Raw genomic sequence first — 24,571 nt, 5'->3', positions numbered from 1 at the left:
AGGAACCACACAGGGGGCTCCCAAAGGAGTTGTTGGGAGCCCCCAACGACTCTTTTGGGAAGCCTCCCTAGGTGGCGCAAACCATAAAAAGAAGAAAATAAAAATAAAAAGTAAAAAATAAATTACAATCATATTCCAAATGGAATATGCGTAAAAGTACATGAAATGACTAAACTACCCCTACGACTAATAATAGAGAAATATATTATATATATATAATTAGGTAGATACATATACATATATACCATATATGTATATGTATCAACCTTTATATATATAAAATATATATGATTACACTGATTAATGAATATATTTTAACACCCCCCCTCAAACTTTGCGTGGGAAACAAAAAGATTGAAGAATACAAGAGGAAGAATCTCAAGGCTTCAAGAGTCTTTAGTAAGGATGTCATGAAAATAACAAATGTCTTCCTCCAAAAGTCTTTATTGGTGAGCACCTTCCATGATCTATCCAAGGTACTCCTTTCTATCTCATCTTCACGATCCTGTGGAACAAACCAAGAACAGGTCCAAGTAAAGGATATCTTTGCACTTTAATCAAGTGAAATATTCCAAACAAGATGAATCAATCAAAACCATATCAGATGATTCATCCAAGAAACAATGGTGCTGCACAATTATTTTATTTAAAGCACAAGATTCGTCGGGACAAGATAATTACTTATGCATGCAAAATGATTTTAGAAGACCATCTTTCAAAATCATATACTTAAAAAATAATGAGAAAATTTTAAAGTGTATGCGGAAATGTATAATAAGAATGCACACGATTCAATAATGAATAAACAAAAGACCACAATGAGGAACATTGAGATAGTTCATGAAGTGACAACATAAAGAGCCTTCAAAGAGCCAACACATCAGAAAATTTATGAATCTTAATCAAGTGAGAGCTTAAAAGGCCATTATGAGCATATGCATATTGAATCAACACTTAAAAGAGTCATTAATGAACACGCTTCAATCATACTTTAATTAAGTAATATTACTTGAGCTTACAAGATAGGAAAACAAGTGTTTATTGATTTGAGCAATTTTCTTGAAGGTGATTTCACAAAGGAAATGCTCAAGAGCATAAGATAAAAGAGAGTGTATAAAACACAAGAGTTAAAAAAGTTTTAAGTCCATTTATGAGACAAAACTATCAAAATATATTCTTTGATTTGAACAATATGTGCACATAGCAATTGTGCTATAAAGTGAACATGAGTTAGAAAATCTCATATTAATACCAAATTTCAAATTCCCATAAATATGAAATTTTATAAATCTCAACAATAGTTTATCCATTACAAACAATCACCTTATTAGACCTCAAAAAAAACCCACAAATCAAGTGTATAAGCTACTAGAACAAGAACATAAACATAATGCCACTAAAGGCCAAAGACACACACGAAGGTGCGTATAAACACATCTTGTCTACATATAATAATACTTGAAATAAGTGTATTAGCGACTAGAACAAGAGAATAAATGCCAACATGGACTAAAAAACATCTTTTGTCTACATAAAATAACACTCAAAACAAGCATGTTTAGCTATTAGAGCAAGAGTACCATGCCAACCATGGGCTAAAAACACACACGAAGGTGTGACAATACATCTTTTGTCTACATAAAATGACACTTGAATTGAGTGAAAGAAGCCAACCATGGGCATACATCTCAGCGACTAGAACAAAGACACAAATGCCAACATGGACTAAAAATCACACACAATGGTGTGAATCAATGTGCCTTGTCTACATATAATGACACTCAAGACAAGTGTGTTCAGCTACTAGACCAAGAGAACAAAGCCAACAAAGGGCTACCAACACACACAAAGGTGTGAACAATATGTCTTGTCTACATATGATGACACTTAGATAAGAGACATAAAAGGAGAAGACACTTGAGGCAATAAAGCTTGTATTGAAAATACAATTAAAGAACATCAATTTCTCAATATACCTTGAAACACTAAGGTTTCAAACTTTAGACATCCATCATAATTATACATAATTAAAAACATCTATAAAATCAATGGCCAAAAAATAAATGAGTGACACACTCATAATTAGAGATCTCAAAACAAGTCATTTTAGAGTCAAATTACAAGTTGACAATCTAAAATGACATAACACGAGGTGCCCATAACTCACCTCGACAAACATCTCTAATATATCAATAACAAGGCCAAAAAGGATTGATGCATCATATAACAACTTGTGATGGACAAAATAAGGGCTATAAAAGGCAAAAATACTCTTTCAAAAACACAATGCCATATAAAGAAATCATCTTGGGATAATCAAGAAAAGAAAACCAAGCTTTAAACAAAGAAATCACAAGAACCATAATGGTTCACAAAGAGAGCTTTAACACAATACCCAAAGAAAGAATATTCAAAATTACTTAAAAATTTATAAAATTGGGATTAAATCCCATACAACAAGTTTTAATATTATTTGATTGTGATGAGATATGCAGAAACATACAAAGTGGTATAAGCACTTACAATGTCTTATAATGATTAAACAAAAGAGTCAATATCCAAGTCCATTACACTTTCACAAAAAAAAATGTGCACAAAAGCTTCACAATGTAAAAATGTCTACGAAGAGACAATACACATACAAACACAAAAACTTTACAAAAGATGTGCACGAAAGCACTCACACAACACTTGAACAAATACGCACAAAGGCGTAAAAATAGCAAACATATACTAAGGCATGCATTTCATAGAAAAGAAGGAATGCTTAAGACCCTCAAGCCTTAATTATGCAATTATATGCTTAACAAATGCAATTTAAGACAAAGAAGACCATATTACAGCCAACGTAGACATCCTTTTAAAAGAAGAGATATAATCAAGAGGTTTTGAAACCTTATGTGAAAAATACAAACAAACAAGTTTATAAAGTTGCATCATTAGAAGAAAATCAAAACTAATGAAATCTTTTATACCAAAAGATGCAATAGACACACTATGCATATTAAGATTTTATATAGTGTCAGAAGTTCCTTTAAAAGATCTTTCTTAATGAACACAATGGTTCATACAACATATTTAACACAAAAAAAATTCAAAATTCTTTAAATAAACCAAAAACATTGAAAGACCTTTAGGAGTTCTCACAAATAGTTATTATTAACAAGAACTACTTAGGATTCATAAAAAAATGAACAACAAAGATTTAGATATGAGAAATTCTCATACAAGAATCATATCAATTTTTCACAAAAAATGCACTAAAAACTACAAACAAGAAAGGACCTCAAAACAAATTAGGCTTCATATGAGAGTCAAGAGCTTTTAAGCAAAGATCATTAATTTAGCAAGAAAACATATATAATTTTAGAAGTTAACTTATAGGTCAATCATGAAACAATTATGTAAAAAATCATAAATCTCACATAATTGAAGACAATTTTGAAAAACATAAATTACTATTATATGTGATGGCTAATCGATGAATGCGTAGAGAAGTATGTGAATTATCACAATCCTTCATATACAAAAAAAATTTCAATCTTATCCAAACTTTCTTTAAGAACTTTTTACATATACAAAAGATTTTTATCACAACCATGTATGCTCATTTATAAAAAATATTCGTGTATAAACACAATGCTAAGAAGTGTTTACAAGGGTACAAGGAGAACTCTCACAAATTCACGGATAATATGAACTTCAAGCTTTTCATACTTGAAGTCAACATAATAGAAAACACCTAAAGCCATACGAGTTCAAGTAGGATTGACATCAAATTTTAAAAATATAATATACGACCCATTTTTGAGCAATCATATATTTGAAAAACAAACAAGTCTACCAAATTTTAAAAGGAGATATCTTAAAACATGCGAACACGTGAAATGTGAAATGTGAAAAGTGAAAAGAAAGGATTCAACTATCATAAATACTAAATATACAAAATATATACAAGAAAAATAGTTTCATAATGCATAATACTTTAAGAAAGGGGATACATACCGAATAACTTCAAAAAAGAGAAGAACAATGAATACTTCACCATTTCTTGAGCGACATGCTTTCCGATGCACCAAAAGACAACCCGATCGTGACCTCACTCTCATACCATGTTAGAAAACAAAGGGTTCGATAATGAACCCATAACTGCACACTAAAGGTGCAAATACACAAACTCACTAAGGGGCAACCAAAAACACATAAAGTGCTAAACCCACAAAGGGGTTAAGCCAAAAGGCTAAAAGAATATCTCTTTATTATGAAAAATAGGGTAAAAACCTTTTTACAATGGAGCTAAAGCTCCCTCAAATAATTATGAAATACAAGGGGAAGACCCCTATTTATAACCCTTTAGTTGAGCCACATAGGGGGCTCCCAAAGGAGTCGTTGGGAGCCTCCAACGGTCACATTTGTGACCGTTGGGGGCTCCCCAACGACTCTTTTGGGGAGCCTCCCTAGGTGGCGCAAACCACAAAAAGAAGAAAATAAAAATAAAAAAATAAAAAATAAATTACAATCATATTCCAAATGGAATATGCGTAAAAGTACATGAAATGACTAAACTACCCCTACGACTAATAATAGAGAAATATATATTATATATATATATAATTAGGTAGATACATATACATATATACCATATATGTATATGTATCAACCTTTATATATATAAAATATATATGATTACACTGATTAAGGAATATATTTTAACAAGCTTGCAGCCTAGCATCAGTACTGGAATAATATGGAAGAGACTCCAAAAAAGATACATCCGCACTGACATACTTTCGACGAGAAATCATATCATAACATCGATACTCCTTTTGATTTTTTGGATATCATATAAACATACACTTAGTGGCTTGAGTTGCTAATTTATCACGGTCAGGTTCGAGTTTGTGTACAAAACAAACGCACCCAAATACCTTGGGCGAAAGAGAGAAGAGAGATACATTAGGATACAGGATTTGCAAAGGAATTTGGCCTTCCACGGATGATGAAGGCATGCAGTTGATCAAATAGCAAACTGTGGTAACCACATCACCCCAATATGAAGCAGGAACATTGGATTGAATCATAAGGGTGCGGGCTACATCAAGGAGATGCCCGTGTTTTCGCTCAACCACCCCCATTTTGTTGGGAAGTATAGGTGCATGTGGTTTGTGGTTGAATGCCATGGTCTCGATAAAATTGCAACAGTGCTTTGGTTTAAACTCAAGGGCATTATCAGTGCGGATAATCTTAACAACAGACTCAAACTGAGTTTTTATTTCAATAAGCAATGATTTTAGGATACTAGAAACTTCAGATCTTTCTTTTATTAAGAACACCCAAGACAACCTAGAAAAATCATCAACAATAACAAGATAATAACGACATTGGGTAGGAATCTTACTAGGACCCCATACATCAGCATGAAGAAGTTCAAAGACTTTATGACTTGACTGACTCTGACTAGAAAGAAACAAACTCCTATGATGCTTGCCCAACTGACAAGCTTCACACTGGAATGATGTAGTAGACGGAATTTGAGGAATGACACAACGAAGCTTCGACAATGAAGGGTGTCTGAGACGATGATGCCACTGAACAGGACTTGAGAAATAATCGACTGCAGCATAAATATTTCCTATTGGGTGATGTAGATAATAGACTCCATTTTCTTCATAGACTCCACCAATCTTCTTCACCGTCAGCAAATCCTGAAAATGACAACATACAGGATCAAATATCACTCTACAATTTAGCTTTTTTATAAGGCAGCTAATTAAGAGTAAACTTTGAGGAAATAAAGGGGCATGAATGACATTGTTCAAATGCATGGAAGATGATATAAAAACATTTCTCTGACCAATAACAGGAGAGGAGCTCCCATCAGCTAATGAGACACTCCGATGTGTAGTAATAGCCTTTAACTCTGAAATTTTTGAGAGTTTCCACATAGATGTCTAGACGCACCAGAATCAATAATCCACTTACTATCACGGGGAGAGAGATGGTCTCCTTTTGAGTAGGCCACACTAGCTACAGGAGAAGAGGAACTTGAAGGATAATGAGTAACCAACTCATCATATTCTGCACTACTAAGAGTGATAGAATCACTAGGAGAATTGGTGCCATTCTCTACCTCTAGTTTTGTAACATTAGCTTTTGGAACATTTGACTTCAATGGAGAAAAAACAGGCCGTCCATGTTTATCCTAGCAACGATCTTCTAAGTATCCTGATTTTCCGCAATAGGTACATTGAAGTTTACCTCTACCTCCCATACCTCTTCCATGATCTCTGCCTTTAACATTCAGAGTATTTTCTCGTCCATAACTAGATGGAACAACTAAAGCTGATGACTGAGATGCAGGTTGAGATTGTGGAAGAGAGATATCAAGCTGCTTAATCGATTGTATGCATCAGCAAGAGTAGGGACATCAAACCCGGTCAACATTTGGACTTTAGCAATTGAGAATTCTGACCATAGGCCTGTGAGGAACCGAGCAACCATAGTCTGTTCTTGATGATCCTTTTGTTTTGAGCAACACAGAGGCCTATGAGTATTAAGTCTATCAAAGGCAGCCTTAACGGAGGCATAGTACTGGGCCAAGGTCTGATCACCTTGCTGTAAATTATATATCGCCTGTTCAACTTGGAGAATACGACTCACATTAGTCTCTTGAGAGTACGTATCTCGAAGATTGTCCCACATCTGTTTAGCCGTATTATAATAAATTAGGCCATCTGCAATATGAGGTTCAATGTTATTCATGATCCATGACATAGCAATGTCATTATCTTCTTCCCAAGTATTGTATTTTCCTGTTTTATCATTTGGTTCAGATTCCAACAGAATATGTTTTCTACGATGTCCACACACTGACATCATAAACGTTCTGGACCACCTTGCATAGTTTGTTTCATTTAATTTCACGGAAGAACCATATGAGAAAGGATTGACGAAGGCTTTGTATTCCCCAATAGCTTCATTCTTGTAATCAGATTTGTGAACTTCACTCATAATGAATAACACTAACTCAGAATTCACAACAAATGTCGCTGCTGCAATAGACGTCCACGAGCACACACAAAAAAGAATGTCAGAGCTTGTAAATCTGGTCGACAATCAGAAAAAAAAGGTCCACTCTCCAATCCACTACGAAATCATATCTAAGTTCTTCAAGAACTTATGATCTGCTCCACGCTATGCAGATCCACTACGGTGATTACTCTTCACCACGACACCTAGATCTGTGATCAGATCTTAACCAATCAAAGCATATGATCAGTTAAAAAAAAACAGGAGACAGATCCACGACCATATGATATTTTTAATCTTCACAACACCCAGATTTGTTATCAGATCTGAATCAACCACAACTTGCGATCAAATATGGGAAAAAAAATTCAAGATACAGGTTCACGACTATATAATATATTTAATCTTCACCACACCTAGATCTGTGATCAAATCTGAACCAACCAAAACATACGATAAAAAAAAAACTCCACAATATGCAGATCCATGATTATAAACTGTATTTAATCATCGCCATACACAAACACAAATAACGATTGTCAAATCTGACCATCACCCACTTCACGACGGCAGCACAACACCCATACCTGTATCTACCAGATCTGGTCGACAAAAAAAAAAAAACTTCCCTACGACTTTTAGATCTGATTACAGATCTGAGTCATGACTCTTGTCAGACTACATATCTGTTATCAGATCTATACCACTCGGTTCCTCCAAAAAAAAAAATCATCGGACACACCTTAGATCTCCTTCACGCGAACTGATATCCTTCATGCGAGCTTTGGTGCAGAATCCGAAATCATGCTCCCAAGGTCGATTGCTTTGATACCATGTGAACTGACAAACAAAATAGTTAAAGAGAGAGAGAGAGAGAGAGAGAGAGAGAGAGAGAGAGAGAGAGAGAGAGAGAGAGAGAGGCATCTTATTTTTTCTGATTAGGTCTAATCTCTTTTAGGTTTAAGTAGAGATTAGCCAAAGGAATAAATTTACATTTAGGTCCCTCATTATTCATAAAATATCAAAACAGCCTTAAGAATAGATAAATTCTAAAGTGGTCGACTTATCTTAACAGTAGGTACAAGAGTAATAAAAACAGTTATGTGGCTAAATAAATGTATGATTAATGAACAATAATGTACATCCAACGTATGTTTAGCAATTTGCATCCTTGAACTAAAACCTACACTTGCAAATGAGAGCATGTTTACATCCCTATGTGTGTGTCAGTGTCTGTAGGCACATACTTGTCTTCATGCACACATGGACAATCACAAATCCTATCCCAGCCACCATGTGTGCACACACGTTCTTGCATGTGTGTCTTGAGCTCATGGTTCCTATCCATTTTACTTATGTCTCCATTCACATTATTGACCACAACTTTTCCCTTAATAAAGAATGAGACCCCCTGATTAATTTGAGTTCCTTGGTGCTTAATCTGAGCCCCCCTAGTGCCTTCTCCTTGGACCATCTCTCTGATCTGAATGGATAGGCACGGTTATTTTGAACTAGACCAACCTGCAAGGCCTGTACTTGATTAGTGGTGAACTCAGGTATTTTGGAATTGGAGTATTGTGGTTCAGAATCCTATAATTAAATAATGAACACATACAAAATGCATGTTCTAGGGTGTAAGAGTGGTACATATAGAATGAAGAGTGTGCTTATATAAAGGACATATGATGGTGGATGTTAACTTCTAAAGAATATCTGAAATGATGACAAACAGGTATACACCATCAATGAATGCAGCAAGTCCACACTCATGCAATTCCTCATGGAATAATTAATGAATGATTATCTTTAAGGCTTTTTGTAATCTTAAATGCTTACATTTTCCTTCACTGATCCTAGCATGATCGGCCTTAGAAATTGCTTTCCTTCAAGATGACATTGTTTCGCTTGAAGTTTTTCATTTTTCATTTTCACTTGAAGTTTCAACTTGCCTAATATTTATTTTATTTTTGTTTTATTTATGGTGAATTTTGCAGCTTCCTGACGACATTGGGTGGCATTTTATTGGCCACATGCAGAGCAACAAAGTGAAAGCCCTTCTTGGTATATAGCTCTTGTGAACATCTTGAGATAGACATTGGTTGAATTTTGTGAATCATGTTTTCGTTATGCAATATAGCTCATGGACCATAATAGTGTATGAACATGCATGGTGGAATTTAAGTTAGGGTGCTCAGGCAGAGATGCATATGAGATAGTGCACGCTGCTTCATGTATGGCTTCTATCAGATTCATGATTCTGTACTAGGATCACAATGTTATAAAAAAGTGTCAGGGTTGAAATTTTTTGGATGGAGAAGGGAAGGTGTGAGCCATGACCTGAACATAAGCATACATTTCTTTATTAAAAATTAAAGGGAATATTGTGAGGTATGGAAAGCTGCACAAAATTGAATTGAATTGCAATATAATTGAGAGAAGATAAGTAGAAACTTGTAGACTTGTCTTGTTATAGCAACTTGTATAAGACTATAAGTAGGGACTTGCAACAAGTGATGAAATCAATGCTAATATTGGGGCTAAAATGAAGGAAAATTGGTCATAGAAAACTTTAGTAGTAATAAACATAATCATCAATAATTCATGATCTATAAATCATAACCTTGAAAAAGGCCACATACTTTGTTCCTAATACCTGATTACCTGTATAAAATCAATATTTGTTAGACAATACAATTGTCTAATCTTATAAGCATATACTGATTTTCCCTTGAGGCTTACCCAAAATATTTCCATCCATGAGAACCTCTTATGCTCTTAGATTAGTGAGAACTTTCAAAGGATTGAATAGCATGGGAATCCTTCCATGAATCCCAGTTTCTTTTTTCAGTTTTTTGTTTTTCAAATTCTTGAATTCCTTTTTTATTTCTTAAATACTCAATGTTGGATCACTTGTGTAGAAGGAACTTCCATAGTTTCACGAACTTCCTAGTAGTAACTTTTCGAGCCATGTCTAGATGCATTTAAGAAGATCCCCTCATTTAGGAACATGCCTTATATATCCTTGCAACATGTGTCACATGGATGTGACACATGGCAGATGTTTGGGACAAACCATGGGTGTGGCTGGCAAGCCATGGATATAATAAGCAGTAAACAATTGTTTAGTGAAATATCAGATTTTATTTTTTTCTGTTAATGTGACAGCAACAACGTCTTACTGCACTCAGTCACTTTGTTGCTCAACTGATTTTGCATGTACACATTTGAAAGAATAATCAACACCTCAGAATATGCCTGATTTGCCGCCCCTTTTGTTGATAGTGATCATGATTTATGAATAACCCACTTTTTGTTTCCTTTATCTGCTTGGATTGTAGGAGGTCCAGCTTGAGGCTACAAAATTTGGTGTGAGTTTTATGAAACCCTTTTCAAATAATATTTTTAATTAAAATTCAGTGAAAGCCAGACACCAAAAAAATAAAAACCGGCTCGCACTAGTGGTGGAGTCCGGGTCGAACTCAGGGAACGAGAAATACTTCGTATTCGAACACACAATCTAAACTACTCTTTATTGCCAAAATGAAAAGAATTGATTAAATAATTAACTAACTACGAGAGTACGGCCCTACGCAGAGGGCTTAAACAAATAATTAAAGTGCCTTATTACAAACCCAATGAATTAAATAAAAGAATTAAAATTCCAATCTAAGAAGAAAAACAAGTCTTTAGTGCTTGAGTCTTTAGTAGTCCCCTTCTTTTGCTTTTCTTATTTGCATATCACTTTGTGGCCCCTCTGAGGGCACTTTTGAGGGCATGAGGAAACACGAAGAGGGCTCTACCGCACGTCCAAATACTTTCCTGCAAAAAGAAAATAACCAAAACACAGCAGAAACGAATCGAACTAAACAAAATCTAAACTTAAAATTCAGTGAAACTAAGATTTAAGCTAACTAAAAAAACAAACCACTAAAAGTTGAATTGACATAACTAACTAACAATTTATGGCAGAAAGTTAATTATGACTGAATAACAACTACTAACAAGAAACAAAACAAATCAATGACTTAGAAAATAAACAACTAATGCAATTTATAACTCATGCAACAAAGAACTTAAGCGATTAAACTAATGTAATGGACGTCTACTGCAACCGACTAACACTAACCTGCTGAGAACATTAATACTAACAAAACTAAAAAGAAAACAAACGTTAATACTGACTTGCTGAATATGTTAATAAAACTAAAACTAAAACTAAAACATTTAACACTATAGCTAATAAACTCAAACACAGCTAATGTAGTGAAATACTAAACCATATAGTCTAATGAAATAAATAAATCAGACGATCAGCAACTATTGGAATAACTAAACATCTAATGCTAATGAGAAGGAAAAAAATGCACATATCTAACCTATTTGAAATAGCTTAACCGACTACAAAAGCATGAATTCTGGAGTTATTTGATAACCTACAGCAATGGGAAAAAATGTCACGATCTGATAACCGGACTGCACAAGGTAAAGCACTCTAATTCACAACAAGTGAATACTATTAAATACTTAAAACACAACAACCTAATTCACAAAAAACGAAAAGGGATGAATCAAAAACACTATTAACTAATGCTAATATTTAAACTACCCAAGCTATAACTACAAACCTTAATGAACTACGCAAAGCATAGAATATACCTACTGAAATAAAAGAGTTAAAACTATATATTGCTGAATAAAATATTACAAATATTAAAACTATAACTACCTAATAGCCATCTAAGTCAATTAAATGGGAAAACATCTACTTAAGTATCAAACAAAAAAGGGGAATCAGCGTCTTAGCAACAGGATGTTGAATCACGCAAGGGGTGAACTGGCGTTAGGGTCAATGATGAAAACTTGTGATTGACGTTAAAAAACATATTCACAACCCTGTGGGATACTGCAGAATGATCCAAGCTTGATTCGGCTCGATCGAACCAACGTGCTGCCCCGGAACCGACTCACAGTTGGATCATTTTCTATGGAACAACAATAAAAATTAACATTTTTTTTTCTTTTCTTTTCTAATGCCTAACACTATCCAGCAGAATTTTAAAACAAAAGAATATGAGGAACACGACACTGGGATGAACCTAAACTACTTTAATACGATGAATAACAATAAAAATATGAGTATGCATGCAATGTTGTATTCCTAAACTACGGAGATGGGAGAGAAGACGCTCACCTTGCGGATCACTTTCGACGGACTGGTTGAGAGGAGAGTGGTCTCTCCATGGTGAAATCGACCTGCTGCCTTGTTGTGCTGGAAGAAGGAGAAGAATCCACCGGTGAGAAGGAAGGGAGAAGGAGAAGAAGAAGAATAGATGGAGGAAGGAGAACCGGCTGAAGGGAGAGAGAGATGAGAGAGAGAGAGAGAGAGAGAGAGAGAGAGAGAGAGAGAGAGAGAGGGAGCTTCAAAGTGGGCTGCGTCAATTCCAACGTGAGAGAGAGAGCCTTTTTTCTGCTGTAGAAGACTACTTATAATATTAAATTAGGGTAAAAGAAAAAAATTTCAAAACAAGTCCACAATTTTCAATATTTTTCAAAAGACCCATTTTAGTAAAACATGTTTTATTGTCTAAAAACAAACAAACAAACTTCCTACTGATTAAAAATTAGCTAATAAAAACCTAAGCAATTAAACTATGATTAAAACATTCTAACTATAATAGAAACACTAAAAAAAATATATATGCAGGGAAAGCTTTGAAAAATACGATTTTCTGATAAAATTCAATTCAATGCAATTTCTCAGAACTAACAATAAATTTGGGTTTTTAGAGCGATTTTAACACGGATCATGCATAAATAATGATTAATAAAATGCAAATATTATGCATGATCAATAAACAAAAGTCAGAATGTTGCATCAAGAAGTTATCGCCGGTTATGAAGAAAACTAGTAGTTAATATCTAGGGTATAGTCACCAATATTGCTCTTGGCAAGATCTTTTGGGAGTTTTTTTTTCAAAAAGTTGTTTTTCTCAGAAAATTCTTGGGAAAATATCTGAAGTTTTAAAATTTGGAAAATATAATAAATAATAAAAATATGAGAAATCATAGGTTTTATAGTATTTTTCTTGCAAAAATATACACAAACAATTAGAACAGTTTTTGAAAGACAAAAGAAACAAAAAATACTTGAAATATATAAAAAAGATGTTTTTTAGAATCTCGGGAATATCTTGGGAAAATATCACAATATTTTCGGTTCTGCCGATATTTTTAAAATTTCAATATTGGCTGACCTTGAAATATCGATAATATCACAATATTTTCAGATATCAGTGACTATGGCCTGGGGATATCTTTCATTGCATCTGTTAACACATTTGCACAATCATGTCCGACTCATAAATGCATTTTTCAGTCCTTATTGCCAGGTTTTTGCATAATGCCTCTTCATTTTTTTTTCTGTTTGTTAAAATTACATCATTTGATATATCATGCTTTTTCTTGTTGGTATTTGAACCCTTTAATCAATGTTTGATTATCACATTAACCATTAGGCTTGAAGAAGCCGATCTGATGCATATCTTTCATGCTTGAATGATGTTTGAATTTAGCTCATCATATATAATCCTTTATGCAGCTTCTGTCCCTAATCTTGAAATGGTTGAAAGTGTGGATGATGAGAAGGTACTTATTTACTCTCTTTGCTGGCTCTGGGTTTGACATGTAATGTAGATTTTATTTGTTTATTTTCTCTTCTAGTGCCTTTTGTCACTAATATGCCTTTTTGATGTTCTTGTTTGGAAGTCCCTCATCATATCTTAACATGTACCAGCCAAAGCTTTTGAATGTGTTTGTTTATGTTTTTCTGTTTGGTTTATGTCAACATAAGCTACATGTTAGGGTCATCAAATGTGCTTTTATTCAATACACATCTTCTCAAAAAGGGTATTGGAGTTTTGATCCCATCTTTAGAAAAGGCATGTCTGAGCTGATGTTATATTCTGAAAATAAAGTTTATGTCCTTTGTTCCATGTTTTCATATGCTTGCTTTGGAAGTTAACGGAAATGGAAGCAACCATGTAGAAGAATCTACAACCCCAAGAAATGATAGTGTAGTGATATAGTTTCTGGCAACATAGAAAAAGTTGATTGTTATTACATAATACATACATATGTTATCATGTCTATTCAGGTTGGCAAAAGTGGCTCCAAGAGCAAGCCCCATTGAGACCTTAAACCCCCCATGTGGTTCCTATCACGAAGTTCAATGTTTCTGATTTATAAGCATTAACCAGCATTATTTTATCTAACATTTTCTAGACCTTAGATTTGACTACTGGATCTGTTTCTTGAGATTGTTGATCCTCCCACTAGTATCCATAATATGGAGGTATATATGTTACAACTTACCGTGAAAATACCTCCAAGAATATCAAGTTCAAAGATGACTTGAATAATCCACAAGAATCACAAAGAGAATAAGTGCACAAAGGCACAATGAAACACTCACAAAGGAGCACAAATGCACAAAGGCATAAAAAAATTATCTTTTATTGAGAGATTAAGCACTCAAAAGCATGAACATACAATGGAGAAACACCCCTTATTTATAGAGTACAAGGGATCCAAGGAGGGGCTCCCATATAGACATTTGAGGGGTCCAATGTCAGTAATGTGGACCCCTCAATCAATATTAAAAAAACAAAAAAAAAAGGAAAAGAGAAAAGAAAAATAAAAATAAAAAAAGGAAAAAACATATTCAAGTGAATATGCATGTTACATGTGAAAAGACAGATTTACCCTTAGAGGGTATTACAAAGAAAAAATATATTTATTTATATATATAAATAGATAGATATATAGACATATATATGAAATATATATGTATATGTATCTTTATATGAGATACAATTTAACACCCCCCTCAAACTTATGGTATAATGACTGAAAATTTGCCAAGGAGAAAATTGAATCTAGGAGAACAGAGCACCTTAGTAAAAAAGTCAGACAGTTGATATTCTGGTGTTACATAAGGAAGATCTATAACTTTCTTCAGATATTCTTCTCTAACATAGTGACAATCTATATCGATATGATTCGTGCGCTCATGAAATGTTTGATTTTTAGAAATATAGATTGCACTATTGTTATCACAACATAGCTTCGTGGGCCCTTAAACATGAACCCCCATGTCCTCCAATAGTTGGCGAATCCAAACAATTTCCATGATTGTAATTGCCATGGCTTGGTATTCGGCTCCAGTAGATAACAGAGATACCTTTTGTTGCTTCTTACATCTTCAATAAATTAATGATTCACCTAAGAACACATAAAAACCTGTGGTGGAGTGACGGTTATTTGGATCACCTTCCCAATCAGAGTCAGTATAAGCAATTAAATTTAACTCAAAAGACGAAGATAAAAATACTCCCTTATTCAAAGATCCCTTTATATATTTGATAATTCAGAGAATTGCACTCATATGAACTGATGCAGGTGCATGCTGGAATTGACTTGCGACATGAATGACATGTGAAATATCAGGTCTAGTGATGCTAAGATACATTAAATACCCAACAAGTTGCCTGTAAGGAGTGAGATCTTTTAGAACTCCATCATCGATTTTTAACTTTTTTCCTACCATTTCAGTAATTTCACAAACTTTATCATCTATATTTTCTGACCTGTCAATAATCTCAAATGCAAGTTTAGTTTGAGATAAGAAGTAACCCCTATAAGAGTAGGCAACTTCAATGCCTAAAAAGTATGTGAGAAATTTCAAGTCTGACATTTCAAATTTATCTTTTAGTATAGACTTTATACTCTTAATCTCTTTAGTATTATCACCTGTAATTAGCATATCATCAACATATACTAATAGAATCATGATTCCTGCATTGGATTTCTTGACAAACAAGGCAATGTCAGTAAAACATGAAGTAAATCCATTTTCTATCATTAAGTTATTAAACCAATCATACCAAGCTTTGGGAGCTTGTTTTAAACCATAAAGAGCTTTCTGTAAACGAAGAACTTTACCTTTAGGAACATCCATTCTTGGAGGTGCATCCATATAGACTTCTTCATTTAGGTCGCCATTTAAAAATGCATTTTTGACATCTATTTGATATATGTTCTATTTTTTAATTGAAGCAATAGTGATAAGGCACCTAACAGTAACCGTACGTGCAATGAGGGCAAAAATTTCATTATAGTCTATTACATATTCTTAATTATATTCTTTGGCAACTAGACGGGCTTTATACCTTTCAAGAGATCCATCACTCTTGGTCTTGACCTTAAAAACTCATCTACATCCTATTGTTTTCTTTTCACTAGGTAGATCTTGAAATTCCCAAGTTTTAGCTTTTTTAAGGGCTCTAAGTTTATTATCCATGACTTCCCTCCATACAACAATTTTCTTGGCATCTTCAAAGTTTTTAGGTTCCTTATATGAATGGATGACACTAAGGCAAACTTTATATTTAGGTGAGAAGGATTTATAGGATATAAATCTAGAAGGAATTCTTCTAACTCTTTTGATTCTTCGAAGATTTAGATTATTTGTTGAGTTAGGCTCATTACATTCACTATATTTCTCAATTACACTTCTAAAAGTATTTCTATCTCTATGTGTATAGGTGATAGGGTCACTAGATGTTCTTTCTTCGATAGGATGATCAATAGATTCATAAGAAGAGTTGTTATTCTCTTCTATATTTTCATCATCACTAAGATCATTATATATGAGTTCATCATCACTAGAAACATCATCATTTCTAGATAACAACTCAAACAAAAAAGAACAATCCACATTCTTTTTATGAGGTTCACTTTCTTCAAAACCACTAACATTTTCTAAAAAGAATACATTCTTATAAACATATAATTTATCATTTTTAATATCATAACACCTAAAACCTTTTTGAGTTTCAGAATATCTAAAAAATGCATGAGGAATAACCTTTGGTGAGAGTTTATCATTTTTATCGGTAAGAACAAAACATTTGTATTCAAAGACTCTTAACCTATTGTACTCTTAACCTATTGTAGTCGTTTTTTTTTATATAGAATTTCAAAAGATTAGATTTTATTTAAATTTTTTGAAGAAAAACGATTTATAAGGTAAACAAATGCAAGTGCCGCTTCGGCCCAAAATCTTTTATAAATGTTTTGAGAAATAAGCAAAGTTCTAGTAATTTCAATAATATGCCCATGTTTTCTTTTGGCTAGACCATTTTGTTGAGGTGCTTTGGGACAAGATTTTTAATGAACAATTCTATAGTTTTCAAGATAATTTTTAAATTCATTTGAGAGATATTCACCTTTGAAATCGGTCCTAAGAATTTTTAGGTTACCTTTAAATTGATTTTTAATCATCATGTGATGTTTTAAATGATGCAAAAACCTCATGTTTATGCTTAAGGAAATATATTCAACAGTATCTAGAATAATCATCAACAAAAATAACATAATATGCAAATCCTCTTTTAGATATAACGGGTATCAGCCCCATACATCCGAATGCACAAGTTCAATGGTTTGGTTGTGAATATAGTTCTTTGTTCAAAAGACAACCTTCTCATTTTTCCAAGAATAGAATCATTACTAGTGAAGTTACTTTTACAAAGATCTTTAACAAAATGTAAATAAGAAAGCTTGATGACATTAGGATGCCCAAGTCTTTTGTGCCAAACATTTATATCTTTATGTTGGGCAAGATTACAAAATGATTGTTTTGGAATTTGTAGAAACTCTACGTAGTAGAGATCTCCTTTTCTAGAGCCTTCCTAAATCAACTTACCGGACCGACGATCCTGTACCCAACATTTATTTGATGAGAACTTAACATCACATCCATAGTCCGAGAGTTGAGAGACCGAAAGCAAATTTAAATTTAGTTTTGGTATAAATATAACTTTGGAAATAAAAAACTCTTGTTTTTCAAAGTTTCCAACTTCTTTGATTTCAAGAAAAGCGCCATTTGCGGTTGAAACAAAAGAAGGTAAAACATTTTTTGTATATTTTGAAAGAGCAAAAATATTGAGTCATGTGAAAGGAGGCACCCGAATCTAAAAGCCAAGGAATTTTACCGGGAGGAGAAGAAGATGATATGACGACATCAAAAATGAATCCTTTGAAGAGAGGTTGAAGAGCCTCCATGACTCGACTTAATGATAATGCTCCATTGTTGGAAGTAGATGAATTCTCCTCCTTGTGTAGTTGAAACGTGGTAGGCATAGCCACCTTTTCTTTCACTTTGGACAAACCGACTTAATATGTCTCTGTTCTTTACAAAAATGATAAATAATTTTTTCGTACTTCCTTGATTCCATCTTCCATTTTGGCCTCCTTCTTCCCTTACTTCTTTATTTTGATTTTGAAATTTGTTGAAATGAGGAGGCTTATAGGTTTTCAAATTATTTCCCGACCTAGAGATGGTATAAGCTCCTTCGTTCTCATCTTTGGTTGAAGGCATAGCTAGAACACTTTGATTTGTTTTACTCATTCTAATTCGAGTTTCTTCCCCACTTTACTTAGTAAGAACATCTTCAAGAGGTGGAGAAGTGAAAGAAGATCTCATTTGCTCGAATTCAGGTCTAAGCTCATTCAAGAAATTAAAAAATTGATCTTATTCTAATTGTTTGTGGTGTAGCTCAATGGTTTCTTCACTCCATTTTGGTTCAAGAATAGCAAGCTCATCTCAAATAGATCATAATTCGACGAAATATTCTCTAATAGTCATTTCGCCTTGTTGAAGGGTCAAACCCCTTTTTTAGATGTAATATTTGTGAGATAAATCTCTCGAGGTATACATCCTCTCAAGATATTCTCAAACTTGAGATGCCTTTTTAAACTTCAAAATATTGGCATTGATTCTTGTTTCAACCGAAGAAAAAATCAATGAAAGAATTTTGTAGTTTTTCATCTCTTATTCTTCATGTTTTTTGTTATACTTTTCAAAAGCTTTTACTCTTTCCTCTCTATCAAAAACTTTTATTTCTCCTTTTTCAACTATAGTAATTTTTTGCTCGGGTTTCGAAATTGTACCTTTGATGTAGCCCCAAAGCCTTTTTCCCTTGATATGAGCTTCCATATTACCGGCCCAAACATGATAGTTTGACCTGTTGAGTTTGAATTCGAGAAAAAAATGAGTCCTTTTCTGCCATTGAGGAGCTTTTATGAGAAACAAAAGAGTATTTACAATTAGAACATTTACCACAGCGGGTCTTCTTTTTGCTATTTCTTGAAGTACATCAAACGGAAAGAATCGTGCGAGGCACCGATCATGATGACTATATCATACACTTCCACTTCTCATAAACCAGCTCTGATACCATGTGAAAATATCTATAAGAATATCAAGTTCAAAGATGACTTGAATAACTAACAAGAATCACAAAGAGAATAAGTGCACAAAGGCACAATGAAACACTCACAAAGGAGTACAAATGCACAAAGGCATAAAAAAGTTATCTTTTATTGAGAGAGTAAGCACTCAAAAGCATGAACATACAATGGGGAAACACCCCTTATTTATAGACTACAAGGGATCCAAGGAGGGGCTCCTATATAGACGTTGGAGGGGTCCAACGTTTATAATGTGGACCCCTCAATCAATATTAAAAAAAAAAAAAAAGGAAAAGAGAAAAGAAAAAGAAAAATAAGAAAAGAAAAAAATATATTCAAGTGAATATGCGTGTTACATGTGAAAAGACAGATTTACCCCTAGAGGGTATTACAAAGAATATATATATATATATACATCTCTCTCTCTCTATAAATATATATGAGATACAATTTAACATTTACAACACTTTTTCCATGGCTATTTGCAAGAGTAGGTCTACATGGACCATCTAGGTAATTGAAGCTGAAGGATTAAATCATTGACAAATTTCTTTATGGTTGAAAATAACCCTTCATCGCATTGTACAAAAGATTTGCTAGAGTTGATTATCATCCTTTTCTTCCCCCTTCAGAGATGATGCACCCACAGATTTTTGTCTTTACTATTGCTAGACATTGGTGGTTTACCTTTACATGTGTGTGTAGTTTTCTTATGACTGGTCAGTATATATCTAGACCATCTAAACAGTTGAGGTCAAGGATCAGAAATCACAATGGAGCTGCACAACAAGCACATACACACACATGCCTCCTCCCTCTCTCTATATGCAGATGCACAAACACACACTTGAGGGAATGGTAGCAGTTATATAACCCTTATTTGACAGGGCCATCTATTGTTTCCCAACCAATATCATGAGCAGAAGACTCCTATTTTATTACTGGGAAGCAATTGGATTGAAATAGAAAACATGGGTTTTTGAACATCATGCATATTTTTGGGCCTAGGCCCTAGAGGGTGGGTGGAATGATATGAATACTGATGTCCTTTCCTGGTGACACCATCTGCAATCTTTTGGCCACCTGATTCCTGAGAAGGGGTGGAAATATAAAAATTAAAAGAAACCATATGTTTGGCTGTTCTTTTTCTGTCCATGGTGGTTGCAAAGAGATGACATTGGTGGTGCAGCATAGCAAGGGATGTTGCCACCACCATGGGGACCTAGCAGTGGCATCAGATGCCATTGGTGGTATTGCCAAAAAGATCTCTCGACACTGCCATGATTCCTTCCAAGGCCTGGAATTGGTCGGATGGTGCTGGTCAAGTGCGGTGATTGGGACCCTTGATCTGGATAGTCAGATGGTTTAGAAGTGAAAAGACTGTATAGGATCTTGGGTGGTCAGACCAACAACTGTGGTAAGGCAATGTATATTAATTGAGTTATATCTATGTCACATGGGTGCGGGTGCGGGTGCAGCACTTTCAAAAAACTTGGGTGCAGCAATATATATATATATATATATATATATATATATATATATAAAGTCCAAAAGTTGGACATAAATGACCCTGGGTGCGTTGACTTCACCCAGGGTCAAGTTGACCGCATCGGGTGCGACGCGGGTGCGGCACCTAGTTGAAGAGTCCCTGTGACATAGGTTGTATGAGATGTGAATGATATGTTTGTTTATATGATTTTGATAAGATCCCTCTCCATCCTCTCATTTATTAAGGCTATTGCTCTTACCAAGATATGTGCTGTCTTCATCGTTCCCCAAAGACCAAAATTTAAAAGATGCATTATGTTCTAGTTCTTGTAGTGTTCATGGTCACAAGCATGTTGAGACTTGATAGACATTAATGGTGTCTTTCAAGGAGTTTCTTGCTTCTGTTTGTGGAAAAATGTCATACAGCTCTCCTTTTTTCATTTATCTTGTAATTTTTGTGTCTAGTTATCTGACTGGGGGATGCCAATCACATCCTTATGTTTTCTTTATATTGAAAGTCTGTAATTTGGAGCTGGCCTACCCATCTATAAATACCTTTCATTGCTTTATTATGTTTCTTTCCTACTTATACAGTATTTTTTCCCTTTTGTTTGGGTTCCCAGATTGCAAATCATCTAGATCGTGCAGTTGGAAACTTGGGAAGGAATCCTTTAAAGGTTTTGGTCCAAGTCAACACGAGTGGTGAAGAATGTGAGAAACGATCTTATTTCTTTAATGCAACTTTGCTACTTCAATTTCTTTTGTAGATATCAGCTCTTCAATTTCATGTTTCCAAGAATACATGAGAACATCACTAGACTAAGCTTGTCCATAAAATTCAACCATTGGTTGAGGTATTACATCATTACTACATCAATATGCAACATGTTTGGAAACTGTGTTATTATATCATGTATCCACGTTTGGTATTTTCTTTTTCCTTTGAGCCCCATTTGTTTTTCCTTCTCTCATGACTGATCTATCAGCTTCTATTTCATGTCATCAAGGTTGATTTTTCAAAATAAAACAAGAATGGGAAAATCTCATCTCTGTGTTCATATCAGAGTTACCAGAAGCTTCTTGGGTAGTTGGGAAGCGCGCTTCCCAGAAACTCGTTTCGGAAGCATGATACTTCTCACTTTCGAAACTTCATGAGAATCTTGATTCCCTCAAGCTTCTTTTATGTTTCTGACACTCATTGTCCATGCTTGCTATATGCTTTTCTCATGTTTCTTTTCCTGTTTTCCATGTGCTTCCTCTCACACTTCCATTCACTTCCCATTTGCTTTCTCTAAATTGATAACCATTGTTAGATTTTAACGAAAATTTAATTCTTTTACTGAAAAATCATGAAATATAAGAATAATCAATTTTATTTTAGTTTTTATTTGCTTCTGGTTCAATCCCTATTCAGTTCTCATATTGCTTCCTTTTTTATTCTTGTTTCACTTTGAAATTGATACTTTGCTTCTCGCTTCCTATAATTTTAAAACGACTCACTTCTGGCTTCCGCTTCCCGTATCGTTTCCCACTTCCACTTCCTATTATGGCAACTTTGGTTCATATGTGGCTGGATATCTGCAGTTGGCTGTCCTAATCACGCCACTATTAAAGAATCAAAGCTAATTTAGGATGTGATTTGTTGGTGCATGATTGATTTTTTATATTAAAAATGTCATCTGGTTAGCTGTTTACACAGTGCGTTTTCTAGAATGATAGTAAGATTTGTGGGAGAGTCTAATTTCTACTTATATTTGGTTGAAAGTTTGTAATTGGTATTTTACCTGTGCAGCAAAATCTGGTGTTGATCCTTCAGGCTGTGTTGAACTAGCGAAGCATGTTAAGCTTGGCTGTCCAAACCTTGAATTCTCTGGTCTAATGACAATTGGGATGCTTGACTACTCATCGACCCCAGAAAATTTTAGGGTGATGATTTATGATATTCATTACAAAATTCTGGTTATTGATTTCTTTGCTGGCAACTGTTTCTTATCATGCTCTATTTTCTATGCATTGTGGGGTGCAGGCTTTGGCTAACTGCAGGAGTGAGGTCTGCAAGGCACTTGGAATTGCAGAGGAGCATTGTGAATTGTCAATGGGCATGTCCGGAGACTTTGAGCAAGCGGTAATGAAAATTTAATTGTCCGAAGATTCATGCTGGACCAATCAGAGTTTAAATGCACAAACTTATTCATATGCTAATCACACATCAGCTGATGATGTTTGCATTGCTCTGTGCAGATTGAAATGGGCAGTACAAATGTCAGAATCGGATCTACCATATTTGGTGCAAGGGAGTACCCCAAGAAACCAGTAAGCAAGTGATATTTATGAGTGTGTTTAGAAAAGGTCTCGTCTGTACACATGTAACACAACTCAAGTATGATCTCGGGCACTCAAAGAGAGATACTGTCTGATCAATTGAACTACCAGGGTCTCTCATATAGTGTGGAATCTAGTTAAATGAATGTATGAGTATCTGTGTTTGTATTTGATTCATTTACTCAATAAGAGGAGAAAACATTGAACAATTTTTAAGAACTGACATGAATTGCTGCCAGTCTCTTTTTGGTTCTTTTGTGGATATGATTACAGATTAAGTTTGATTCTTCATGCAACGACCCCAACTCATACCTTTTGAAAAATGCAGATTTTTTTAAACCATTACGAAAATCTTCTAAGAAACCTGAAGCCTTTACAGTTTCACTCTCAATTGGATATTACCACAATAGAGCTTACAATTATCATCAATACCAAACCAAACCTTTATTGAAATAATAAGTGATAAGTCTCGAGACAATTGTATAAATGAAATTTAGAGTGCAATAACAACTAAATGAAACAAAAAGAAAATAAAAGAAGATTGAGCCACACTGTCCATCTGTAATCTATCTAGCAAGTGTGTGACCTCCGTGACTCCTCCAGAAGCCAGTCGCTTCACTCATCATCTTTGGCTGCGAAAAATTATAGAAGTAGAGTGTCAGAACCAAAATCCTAAGCATATGTACTTCTAATAAAACAAGTGCGCTAAATAACATGATAACGATTTTATCCAATAGTTCTGAAGAATGTAATTATGATATTTACATAATTCAATTAAACATTCATGCAACAAGAAATAATTATTAAGTATGAAATAACATTAATCAATAACATGGATCACAATTTAAGTAAACCTGACATTTAACATGCATTAGAAATTAAATATCAAGCATCCACCAACATGTAACAATTAAGAAAAACATGTAAGATATGCATGTTCTAATGCTTTGCAGGATTATGCATGAATCATGTGCGATGCATGAACACTTTATTATCTTTCATTAAATTTTTTCTTTTCCATATGCATGCCTTATTAAATGCATACAATTTAAGTTTTTCTTTTTAATTACCGTTGCCCACGAATACACCAAACTGGTAAAATCCTTGAGGTCAAGTTAGAGTCTCAGGGTAGCTTAACACACAATTTGTATTTTATTATAGAGTTTTAAACTTAATCCTCGACCGAATCACCTTCGGAACATTATACCTCCACATCTAATGTCGGAGACACTAAGGACACTCCACGTCCACAAGTGTCACTTTCTTGGTATACCAAAACAACAACTGTGTCGAACACATCACCCCCATGTAAAGTGACGAACTCTCCCTAAAACCGTGGTCAGGAGAAAGAACCTCAATATCGGGTTCAGGCGTAAACATTAGTGCACATAGAGTCTTTTTTTATATCCTCGTGGTTCCC

At 34.3% G+C, this 24,571-nt stretch overlaps 1 protein-coding gene across 1 annotated transcript in view; it reads left to right on the top strand.

The window, feature by feature from the left end:
- LOC149832030 (uncharacterized) overlaps positions 1-23,370 on the top strand; it is a 28,594-nt gene extending 5,224 nt beyond the window's left edge. Inside the window, exons 3-8 of the mRNA XM_090012334.1 lie at positions 9,024-9,090; positions 13,628-13,674; positions 21,453-21,540; positions 22,622-22,755; positions 22,856-22,954; positions 23,071-23,370. Coding sequence (XP_089868460.1) covers positions 9,024-9,090; positions 13,628-13,674; positions 21,453-21,540; positions 22,622-22,755; positions 22,856-22,954; positions 23,071-23,154 — 519 coding nt within the window. The 3' untranslated portion in view covers positions 23,155-23,370. The remainder of the gene's footprint in view (positions 1-9,023; positions 9,091-13,627; positions 13,675-21,452; positions 21,541-22,621; positions 22,756-22,855; positions 22,955-23,070) is intronic.
- Positions 23,371-24,571: the final 1,201 nt, after the last annotated feature.

The sequence above is a fragment of the Nuphar pumila genome, chromosome 7 (genome assembly GCF_984573655.1).
Source record: "Nuphar pumila chromosome 7, dmNupPumi1.hap1.1, whole genome shotgun sequence".
NCBI classification, from domain to species: Eukaryota; Viridiplantae; Streptophyta; class Magnoliopsida; order Nymphaeales; family Nymphaeaceae; genus Nuphar; species Nuphar pumila.
This window is presented reverse-complemented; position numbering and strand designations above follow the sequence as displayed.